We start from the raw sequence: 12,146 nt of genomic DNA on the forward strand, positions 1-12,146 counted from the left end.
ACCACTGTATTTTACAAGTTTTGCATTTTACACCAATTTAATAGGTATTGACCCCCGCTTCGAAGTGGTGATTTAGACAGGAGGTAAAGGATACCTTCACAGAAGAAATCCAGACAAACCAGAGCAAACTGAGGTCCTGGTGTCCATCAGACGCCCCCACACAGAGCCCAGGGGTGCACACTTTGCCCCAAAGGAGCCTGGCCTGTGCAGTGGGAACCCAAGTCGGCCACACGCTTACCTCCTTCTGCTTCTTAATGATGACAGAGAACTCCGTGTACGGGATCCGTGGATTTAGCTCACATCCCATTAAAGTGGCGCCTTCATAATCCTTGATGTAGCCAACATATTTGGTTTTAGGGATTTTAATTTCTTTGGAGAAACCCTGCAAAACCAGTAACTCCATTTAAAAAGGCCCTGAGCATCAAACACCCTGTCTGAGTGCGAGCTACGTGCGAGGCCTGGCTTGGTGCTGGCAGAGGTCCAAGCTCCTTTCCAACTATCCTGAGGATTAGCATGAAACTCCTCTAAGAAGTTCATCAAAAATCAAACCGTGCAAATAGGAAGCACTCCAACATAAAATAATAATAATAATCCTAGTAAAACACAGTATTAAAAATTCATTAACACAAATGGCTCTTAAGTAAAAATAAGATTTAATTTAGCATTAAATTGCATGCTTTCTCCCAAAGTAGACAGGGGGCCTCTAGGATGTTCTGGAAATCAACTAACAGTGAACCCTATTTTGAAAGCAAAATTTGTTCAAAAATATAGCAAGAAGAACCTTGATACTGAAGAAATGAAACACTTAATAGGCAAAAAACTTCCAGACCATCACAAGTGTGGCTGTTTCAGGGACATTAATGCTTTGCAATATATTCATTTATATACTTTAAGCTATAATAATAGGGAACATAGTCATATTATTTATAACAATTTTCCTTAAGGGTGTTTCAAATTTTTGTAGAAAATTAGTTGGGACTTCAGTTTCCTGCCTCCTGTTTCAGTAAAAACTTATTTTCCAAGCACTTATTGCCATCAGCCTCAGAGAGGACCACAGACGCAGACAGGTCATTGAAAAAAGAATGGAGAGACTCACATGGAAGCATACACACCGCCACGTGTAAAATAATAACCAGTGAGAGCTTTCTGTGTGACTCAGGGAACCCGAACTGGGGCTCCGCAACTCCCCAGAGCGGTGGGGAGGGGTGGGCGGTGGGAGGCAGGTGAGGACGGAGGAGCCAACGTGAGCCTGCGCGGATCCACGTGATGCGGAGGACCGCAGCCCAGGAATGGGAAGCAATCTTCCTTCATTAAAAATAAATCCGTTTCGGGGGCGGGGGGGATGGGGGGGCAGGAAGCATGGCTGAGGGCTTCCCTGGTGGCTCTGTGGTACAGAATCTGCCTGCAGATGCAGAAACACAGGTTGGCTCCCTGGTCCAGGAAGGTCCCGCTGCGCCCGCGCTCCAGGACCGTGCGCTCCAGGACCGTGCGCTCCAGGACCGTGCGCTCCAGGACCGTGCGCTCCAGGACCGTGCGCTCCAGGACCGTGCGCTCCAGAGCCTGCGCCCTGCAACCAGCGCAGGTCCCCCGGAGCCGGGGCCGCGGGGAAGGATGCCCGCTCGCAGCAGCTGAGAGAAGCCAGCGCAGCGACAGGCAGAGACAAATTAATGAAAACTTCCTAATCTTTTCCTAAAAAAAGAATCCTGGCTGTTACTGTCTCTGCAGTGTAGGTACAGCCTGGGAAAGCTCACACTCAAGTCGCAGTATTTAATGCCACTGAGTTCTCTCTAGTGAGTTTTACTAGAAAAGTTACCAAATGCATCCCAAAAAATGAGAAGAAAGTAAAAAGGTTAATTATCTGACATTGGAGGGAAAGCTTTTTAGTCATATGTATAAGGACTTATATTTTTCAAAGAGGTTAACAGATTTTATATAATAAAATCTGTAAAGTTCTGTACATTGAAAAAAAGCCATAAGTAATGCTGAAACAGACAAGTAGGGGAGAAAAATCATAAAAGGTTACTACTCTCATATCCTTATATATGAGTTCTCATAAATCAACAGAAAAATAAATATTTTAATAGAAAGAGAGGCAAAATACAATGAAGTGGCAATTCAAAAAAAGAAGTGCAAAGGGTCAATAAATAAGGAAAAACAGGCCAAATCTCAAAATAATCAAATAAATGCAAACATGGGCAATTTGTTACCTAGGAAAGGGCTAAAAAAAATTGCTTTTTCAACCAGCTCCTTTCCTGAGCCCTTTACATGCTGCTGACAGGAACAGAGATTGTTACAGTGTCTGTCATTATTCGCTGCAGTGCATAGCAAAACATTAGACACGCCTGGAAGCCCACACTCACACTTGGACACTTATTTACAAAAAACACATAAATGTTCCCTAAATGTGGGACTGGTGTGAGAAATCAGTTTCCATTTCTACAACAATTCAGAGAACCATCAAAACTCATAATTTAAAAATCAGACTATATTAAGTAAAAAAGACAATTAATTAAACTGTATATAGCATGAGCCAATTTTCTGTTTATATATACACAAACACACACAGAGAAAAAAACATCAGAAGGGTATCTGTCAAAACATTAACAGTCAACTTCTCTGGGTGGTGGAATCACGTGCAATTTTTCTCTTTTTTTTGGAGTTTTATTTCATTTTCCAATTTCATTTTCCAGTTATATTTCTAATAACTATACATTACTTTTGTCATCAAAAAAGTAAACGGAAAATGTTTAGGAACCTAGAGTTATAAAGCACTATTAAAAGCACGCAGCAGGGACTTCCCTCGCGGTCCAGTGGTTCAGACACCACTTCCACTGCAGGGGCTTTACACCAGGTCGGGGAAGGAGGGTCCCACATACGGAGTCATAAGGGCAAAGAAACCGAAGAATCAGAGAGCTGATACGAAACTTCTGGTAGAAAGAACGAAGATGCGGCCAAGCACCCAGCCGCCTATGTGCTGACGGAGCAGGAGTGTCGGGAGCCCTCTGTAGCATCAGAACCTCCTCTCTGCCATCAGAAACACACTCTGCCTTCCAGAGATTAAATCTCTCTCTCTCATTCAGGGCGAACTCCAGTCCCCCAACGTGAATCTCTCCTCAGCCTGGGGAGACCCCGTTTTAGAATGTTAGGATGCGACAGTGCACTCCACTCACAGATGACATCCCTTCACTCACTCAAACATTTATTTTGTACTGATGGTGTGCTGGTCACACTCTCTAATCCAGGCTGAGGCTTACCTCTGGCTTAAGGCTTGCAAAATAAATGTCCTGGGGGGAGGACTTATTTGCATGAAAGCTACTTGAGTGCATATCAAGAAAAGGAAGGACAGAACAGGTTTGCACAGCCACAAAACCCACCTGCTTCTTGAAATATCCAATTGCGTATTCATCTGCGTAGGTGAGGAAGTTCAGGATGTCGTGTTTTATGTGGTATTCCTTCAAGTGGTTCATCAGGTGTGTTCCATAGCCCTAAGGGCAAGTCAGCATGCAGACAAATATATTAGGTTCTGGACAAAAGAAAGTCCCACATTTCACTGAGAAATACTGGCAACTTTAGGAGTATGTATTACCAGTGTAATACCAACACCTTGAGTATTGGTATTGGTTCTTGAGTTTCTGAACTTTGAAAATGAGCCAAAAAATTCAAAATCCTTGGATCAAGATACAATCATCACTTGAAAACATAAGTTTCTGGCTCTTAGAAAAGAATATACCAAAGCTACAAGCTGCTCATTCACACCTAGAGGCTACAGGCTGAATATTAATAAAGAGGTGTCTGAAGTAAATATTGATCATGAATTTCTGCTTATGCTTAGAGTATTTGAGAACCTGAGATCAAAAGAGCAATGAAAATGAGAAGGGCTAACCTTTTCTAGAATATTAACTAATCCAAGTGTTTCCTATATACAACAAATCAGCAATCCTTCCAAAGAATTGTATCATCACACACAAAGGATCTTCAACTTGGTCTTTTCAGACCTTTCCCAGCAAAGTCTGAGGAGCCCTGAAGCTCTGAGTGAGACTAAGAACAGTGACAGCGGATGGGATGGTTGGACGGCATCACCGATTCGATGGACGTGAATTTGGGCTACTCTGGGAGATGGTGAGGGACAGGGAGGCCTGGTGTGCTGCAGTCCATGGGGTCATGAAGAGTTGGACGTGACTTAGCAACTGAACAACAGCAGTGAAAACAGTGAACCATGTTGAATAAATTAATGATTGAAATATGAAAAAAAAAGTAAACAAGTTTTTTGGTGATGGACAAAGCTTAAAGAAAATGTACAGATTTAAAGGGATGGTTTGAGAATCTAATAAAAGATGAAAGTAAACCCAGACACGAATACCATTACATCAGTATTTTAGAATATGACGACATGTTTTTCTAAAGAACTCAAAGAGGCTCACAGCTATGACGTCATGGAACCTCAGCACCACAGGGAGAAGGGTCTTAGGAAGTCATTTGCCTAATTCTTCCCCATGTGAAGCTAGGAGTCTCCTGCCATCTACCTCGGGGAGGTCAGCTGCTAGAAAACCCCCAGCTTAGGGTGCTCGCTGAGTCCTTGGGCCAGTTCATATTCAGCCGCTGTTGTGGTTGGGAAGTTCTTTCTAATTTTCACCTGTGATCTGATCCCTTGCTCTTTCTACCTACTGACCTTAGTTCTGCTCCGAGAGTACAGTGACTCTTCCCTGCTCTTCACAACTCCCCAAGCCCTTGGAAATCACCCACGCCCATCCCTGCCGCCCAGGTCCCAGGTCCAGCCTCATCGAGGCTTCAGTCCTGCCTCGCACGCTCGACTGGAAGACCCTATCTCAAGTTACTCGTATCTTTCAAGGCTTGCTCCTGTGTAACAATACACTTCTAAAGCACGGATCCCAAGACCAAGCATAATAATATCCAGGGGAGGATCTGTCCAGTATGTAGGAAAAGAGTACAACCGTCTCCCTATTTTGGAAATTATTTTCCCGTTGGTATTAACCATAGACATGTTAGCTTTTCCCAAAGATATCACAATACTGACACACTTCAAATCTGAATATAACTCAGATTAAAGGATGAAGGAAACCTCTCTTAAGGAGAAGAGAGTGAAATGGGGAAAATAAACATATAAACTCATAATTACAGTATACAACTAGCTGTTCAATACGGCAACAACTAGTCATGTGTAGCTACTGAGCAATGGAAATATGACAAATCCAAATTGAGGTGTGCAAGTATAAAATACACACCACGAAAAAAAAACCTCTAACCAAGTTTATTACATATTGAAATGACAGTACTTTGGACACGTTCAGTTAAATAGAAAACGTCTGCAAAACAGAAACAGACACAGACAGAGAGAACAAACGTACGGACAGCAAGTGGGGAAGGCGATGGGACGGACCGGAGACTGGGGGTGGGATTTCTGCTTTATACGAAAACGTATTTGTACATGACCTACAACATTAAATATTATTTTTGAAGAAAAGTTGGGGGGGGGGACTGGAGAAAAGGGAAGGATTTGCTACTTCGTGTGCAGAGGAATAGTAATGTCTGGGGATGAGTAAGAAACACATCTTCTGATGAAACCTAGATGCGGCTGATGGAAGAGAGAGAGGCTTTTGCTGTATACGCCGCCTTGTAAGGAGCTAATAGAACTGTTAGAATCCCACGGGCTCCTCTGTCCATGGGAGCCTCCAGGCAGGAATGCTGAAGTGGGTTGTCAAGCCCTTCTCCAGGGGGTCTTCCCAATCCAGGGATCAAACTTGGGTCTCCTGTGCCTCCTGCATTGCAGGCAGATTCTTTACCTCTGAACCTCCAGGGGGTTCCTCTTTGTTGTATTTCCAGCATGCAAATCAATTCCAGGTACCTGGTATATACTCAATAACTATCAGATGATAGTTTTCCCCTGGGAACTTCTAGAACCAATAGTCTGCACTTTTTCATCTTACTATATCACTGACATTGTTAATAATAGATTTATCAGAGGATGAGATGGTTGGATGGCATCACCAACTCAATGGACATGAGTCTGAGTGAACTCCAGGAGTCGGTGATGGACAGGGAGGCCTGGCGTGCTGCAGTCCGTGGGGCTGCAAAGAGTTGGACATGACTGAGCGACTGAACTGAACTGAATAGAACTATACATTTTCTCCCCTTCATCCACAATCCAAGAATTTTACTCAAAAAGAACAGTAACGGTTCTGTTGTTAGTAGCGTCTCAAACTCTGCATGGATAGTCTTTATCACTGGCCACTGATCCATCACCTCTCCAAAGAACTTTCAGATTCCAGCTGCTTGTGAGGAGGGGCTATCTTTCGTCTTGAATCCTGTGTGCCTAGTATTGTGACCAGCAGTCGCAGAACCGCAAATACCTGCTTGTTTAAAGAAGTGGTAACAGAGTCAAGCCATTATATGCAGAAATGCTTGGATTTTCACCCCAGCACCATCTCCCTTCTCTGCATGCCTTTATTTTCAACTGTCATGGGCTCCCCTGATAGCTCAGTTGGTAAAGAATCCAATGCAATGGATCTGATCCAATCCAATCCAATCCTCCTGCAAGGAAATGGATCCGATCCAATCCAATCCAATCCAATCCTCCTGCAAGGCAGGAGACCCCAGTTCGATTCCTGGATCGGGAAGATCATCTAGAGAAGGGATAGGCTACCCGCTCCAGTGTTCTTGGTTTTCCCTCGTGGCTCAGCTGATAAAGAATCTTCCTGCAGTGTAGGAGACCTGGGTTCAATCCCTGGGTTGGGAAGATACCCTGGAGAAGGGAAAGGTTACCCTCTCCAGGATTCTGTCCTGGAGAATTCCACTGCCTGTATAGTCAGTCCATGCGGTCGCAGAGTCAGACATGACTGAGCAACTTTCACTTCACTTCACCTGTCACCAAAAGGGTTCCTTTCCAAATCCACCTGGTAACTTCAGTGTTTCTTCAAATACTTATTACGGTTAAATAAGTATCAGCCCCGTAACTTTAAAGTTGCATATAATATCAAAACCAAATAGTTAGATAATCTATTTTAAAACCAGGTTAGGAGCTTTAAGTAAATTCTCAAATGTTATCTTGCATGTGTTCTGAGCAAGATAAATTCACACAAAAATCTTATTTGAAGCATTACAGAAATTTATATATAAGCTTAAGTCTCCAAAATGAGTGGATGCAAATTTTAAAGTACCATTTAGCCCAGATTTTTAATACCTCAAATCAAAATTGTAAACCTCCGCTTATGATCTTGCTGTTTTCACAAGTAAGTACTAGCAGCATTGGCTTCCACCAGGTTCACCCACTCTATCTAGTTTTTAAAGATTAATCTTCATTTGCTAAAACTACTTTCAAGACTTCCCTGGTGGCTCAGATGGTAAAGCGTCTTGCTTACAATTCGGGAAACCTGGGTTTGATCCCTGAGTCGGGAAGATCCCCTGGAGAAAGAATGGCAACCCACTCCAGTACTCTTGCCTGGAAAATTCCATGGACAGAGAAGCGTGGTGGGCTACAGTCCACGGGGTCGCAAAGAGTCAGACACGACTGAGCCACTTCACTTCACTTAACTTCACTTTCAAGTCACTTACAAAAAATGGCTTTTCTTTTCATTTTTCCTGCTCAGTTTGTGATATTTGGCCACCTTCCTTCAAGTCTTTAGAAAATTACATGGTTTGGGGGAAAAAAACATATACTGCCCTTCTGGGAAGCAGTAAGACAAAGCACCCAATTCATATTCAACACCTTTAGTTTCCCTCTGGACCTAAGAGTGTCCAAGGCAACCTTAGCTAACCTTTCCAAACAAGTTGCTTGGTGTAGCTTTCTGTGCAAACAAACATTACGCAATCTTCTGAAATTATAAACCAAGGGCATATTTTCAAGTTCCTCTCCCTACGAAAAGCCCAACCAAATTTTCTTTTTAAGCGAGTTCCTAAACTCTGGACCCCTGGAATTGTTTCTCAGTTTGGCTATGGGGAAGTGAACCTGTGACAAGCACAGCGACCACACCACCTGAAGACACACCGCCAAAAGCGCCCTAACACGGGGCAGAGGTCAGCCTCACGCAGCTGTGCGCCCGCACCTGCCCCCGCCAGAAGGGCGAATGTGACACTTGGACGCTTCGCGCGGTGAGTCAACGTCAAAAGCCCCATTTGTGCTTTCTGAGAGGAGACCACAGCTGTTGTAATCGACATGGCGACTGTGACACAGAGGAGAGCTGTTAATGAAGCCAAAAGCACCCTCAGCGCCGGCTGCGGCCCCCAGGCCAAGCACGATTCCTTCCAGAGATCATCCGTCTCGGCTTCTGTATCTGGCACTGCTTCATGGTAACTGAAGAAGGCAACAGTGTCCTTAGGCCCCATTGTCCAAGCCCAGAGAGCCCGAGTCCAGAGCGAGACAGGTGCAGCGTATAACACACTGTGGATTTCAGAGACTTACACAAACCAAAGATGCAAACGGTCTCCATGATTCTTGGACACCGAGTGCCGCTGCAATGACAGCACTTCCGATATACTGAGTAAAATAAGGAATCTGTTTTTAGAACACTTTCGCGTATCTTCAACGTAGCTAACAAAACATTTAAACTCACGTATGTGGCCGATGTGCGCACGTGTTAAAGACCACTGGGCAGCGCTGCCTTAGACTCCAGTAATTTATCTCAGTAGCTTCTGAATCCTGCACTTCTTATCTTTCCACCAATTGCCATATTTTTGCCTGACTTTAGGACTCCCCAAGTACCAAATGAATAACACTCTGAAGACACGTTTCTGGTTCCGCTTTCATAAAAGCAACTGAGTCGGTTACAACATCATCTGTATCTTCCTGCCAACGAGGAGTCTGGTCTATTCCAGGAAGATGGCAAACCAACCACACTGTCAGCACGACAGTCTGGTTCCTGGGGAGGGACTTGTGCCAAGGACAGCTGGGACGGCGGATCAGAGTCACACACTCACAGAGCAGACTCACACTCACACAGGTCAGAATCACACACACTCACAGACCAGAATCACACACACTCACAGAGCACACTCACACTCACACAGGTCAAAATCACACACACTCACAGACCAGAATCACACACACTCACAGAGCAGACTCACACTCACACAGATCAGTCTCTCACACTCACACAGATCAGTCTCTCACACTCACACATCAGAATCACACACATAGATCAGACTCTCACACTCACACAGATCCATCTCTCACACACATAGATCACTCTCACACTCACAGATCAGACTCTCACACTCACACAGATCCATCTCTCACACACTCACAGATCAGTCTCTCACACTCACACAGATCAGACTGTCACACACAGATCAGAATCACACACACTCACAGATCCATCTCTCACACTCACACAGATCCGTCTCTCACACACACACATCAGAATCACACACACAGATCAGACTCTCACACTCAGATCCACCTCTCACACACACACAGATCAGAATCACACACACTCACAGATCAGACTCACACTTACACAGATCTGTCTCTCACACTCACACAGATCCGTCTCACACACACTCACAGATCAGTCTCTCACACTCACACAAATCAGTCTCTCACACTGACACAAAGCCTCACACACTCACAGATCAATCTCTCACACACATTACAGATTAGTGTCTCAACTCACACAGATCCGTCTCTCACACACTCACAGATCAGAATCACACACACACAGATCCGTCTCTCACTCACACAGATCCATCTCTCACACACAGATCCGTCTCTTACACTCACACAGATCCATCTCTCACTCACACAGATCAAACTCTCACACTCACACATATCCACTTCTCACACTCACACAGATCAGACTCTCACACTCACACATATCCGCCTCTCACAGTCACACAGATCAGACTCTCACACACACACAGATCAGAATCACACACAGATCAGACTCACACACACACAATCAGAATCACACACACTCACAGATCCATCTCTCACACTCACACAGGTCCGTCTCTCACACTCACACAGATCCGTCTCTCACACTCACACAGATCCGTCTCTCACACTCACACAGATCAGACTCTCACACACACACAGATCAGACTCTTAACACACTCACAGATCCGTCTCTCACACTCACACAGATCCGTCTCTCACACTCACACAGATCAGACTCTCACACACTCACAGATCAGTCTCTCACAATCACACGAATCAGTCTCTCACACTCACACAAATCAGCCTCACACACTCACAGATCAGTCTCACACACATTACAGATCAGTGTCTCACACTCACACAGATCTGTCTCTCACACTCACAAAGATCCATCTCTCACTCACACAGATCCATCTCTCACACACACACAGATCCGTCTCTCACACACTCACACAAATCAGTCTCTCACACAATCACACAGATCCGTCTCTCACACACTCACACAGATCAGAATCACACACACACTCACACAGTCACTCACACACTCACACTCCCCAAAAGACCACATTCCAAACCTTGCCTGAGTATTTCTGAAACTCAGTCATATATTTATTCAAATTTTTCGTGAATTCCCCGACAGCATTTCTTTAGTCCTTGACCCCCAACTTCAGGCACAAGGTCATAAGGAATCTTCCTGAGGTCTGAGCCACCTCAGTCCTCTCCCTAACCTACACAACACCCCACCCCTTCTGGTGGTGCCACGTGCCCAGGCGTGTGTGGACACGTCTGTATATGGAAACCGCCGGTGCCACCGAGAGTGTTCTCAGACACCTCTTCACAAGCCACAAACAAACCCTGACCTGCTCCTGGGGCGTCCTGGTGTCCCTGGCCCCAGCCCCGAGGTCCGGCAAAGCCCAGTGGAGCCTGACTGTGGGTATACAGAAGCAGGTGCCTTCCACACACACACACACACACACTCGCGATGAGAGGATGCTCCTCAGAGAGTCCAGGGCTCTCTGGACATGGAGACCCTGCCACACTCTGCCGCTTCTGCACCACATCCTGCATTTCTTCTGAGACCCTGCGTGAGCCTTACCTTGACTTGTTCGTTAGAGGTTACAGCGCAGAAAACAATCTCTGTGAAGCCCTGGGACGGGAACATCCGGAAGCAGATACCGCCAATGACACGGCCATCTTTGATTAAAGCAAGGGTTTTGTGTTTCCTGGAAGAATAAGATTGCACCACTGTTTCACCTCCTGTTTGGGGGGTCCCTCACTAACCAGTCAGGAAAACTGGAAGGGAGGGGGGTTCCTTCTTGATTTTTCCATGGAAACCCCTCTAGTGGATTCTCTAAGTAGAACATTCTCTAAGTGGATGTCTTAGAGCAAGCATGCCTCCTGAGACATCCCCAGAGTGTCCATGAAGACAAGCGCCAGCCACCTGAGGGGGTCTGAGCCCCCAGACGAAGAACGGCGCCTATGGACAGGCGCTGACAGGCGCTGAGACAGGGTCACGTCCGACGCCCGCGAGCCCGGGGGAGCAAAAGCCAGGGACGTGGGCACACGCTTCTGAAGAGTTCACTCTCATTCAGAAATACCACAGAAGTTATAAGGAAACGAAAACACAATCCACCTGCACGATTTGCTAAAACCTGCCTTCCAGAATCCCGTCAGGCCTTCTGCCTAAAACGTCACTCTGAACAGTCACGGGCACGGGTCACAGTCCACACAGGCGACTGGGCTCTAAATGTTAAAATGCATTCAATTACGGAAGCTTCCTTTCCTGTCTTTTCCTTTGCTTTAATGCAATGGATGATCAAAGTTAACCTAACACCACAATAATCTTGCCAGGGCTTACAGACTCAGGCAAGAATGGAAACTACTTAAGATGCCAAAATCAGAATATTTGACTATGAGAAAATTGGGACATCCTCTTAATGTTTATATATTCCTTCATCGATGCAATGAATGAAGCACAGGATGGTCACCGGCAGCTTAAAATATAAAGCCTCGTCACCGGCAGCTTAAAATATAAAGCCTCATTAACAAAAAATTGATCAGCTGCTGGAAAACTAATCTGAACGCCTGTGGCTGTGGCCATGCCTGTGACATCACTCTCTCTGCACAGCTGACGAGCAGCAGCAGGACTTGGTGGGTGACTGTGACTGACTTTTACTACCCGAGTGGTTCCTCTTTCATTTAAAAAGGAGAGTGAAGTCCTTGATGGTCCAGTGAAGACCTAACCTTTCAACACAGA

The 12,146-nt window shown here is 45.3% G+C and overlaps 1 protein-coding gene across 1 annotated transcript in view; it reads right to left on the reverse strand.

Moving 5' to 3' along the window:
- Positions 1 to 12,146, reverse strand: part of KAT2B (lysine acetyltransferase 2B) — a 96,545-nt gene that overhangs the window by 12,694 nt on the left and 71,705 nt on the right. The window contains exons 11-13 of the mRNA XM_070364330.1: positions 10,986 to 11,112; positions 3,375 to 3,485; positions 239 to 382 (exon numbers count right to left, since the gene is read on the reverse strand). Coding sequence (XP_070220431.1) covers positions 239 to 382; positions 3,375 to 3,485; positions 10,986 to 11,112 — 382 coding nt within the window. The remainder of the gene's footprint in view (positions 1 to 238; positions 383 to 3,374; positions 3,486 to 10,985; positions 11,113 to 12,146) is intronic.

Source organism: Bos mutus, chromosome 1, assembly GCF_027580195.1.
Source record: "Bos mutus isolate GX-2022 chromosome 1, NWIPB_WYAK_1.1, whole genome shotgun sequence".
NCBI classification, from domain to species: Eukaryota; Metazoa; Chordata; class Mammalia; order Artiodactyla; family Bovidae; genus Bos; species Bos mutus.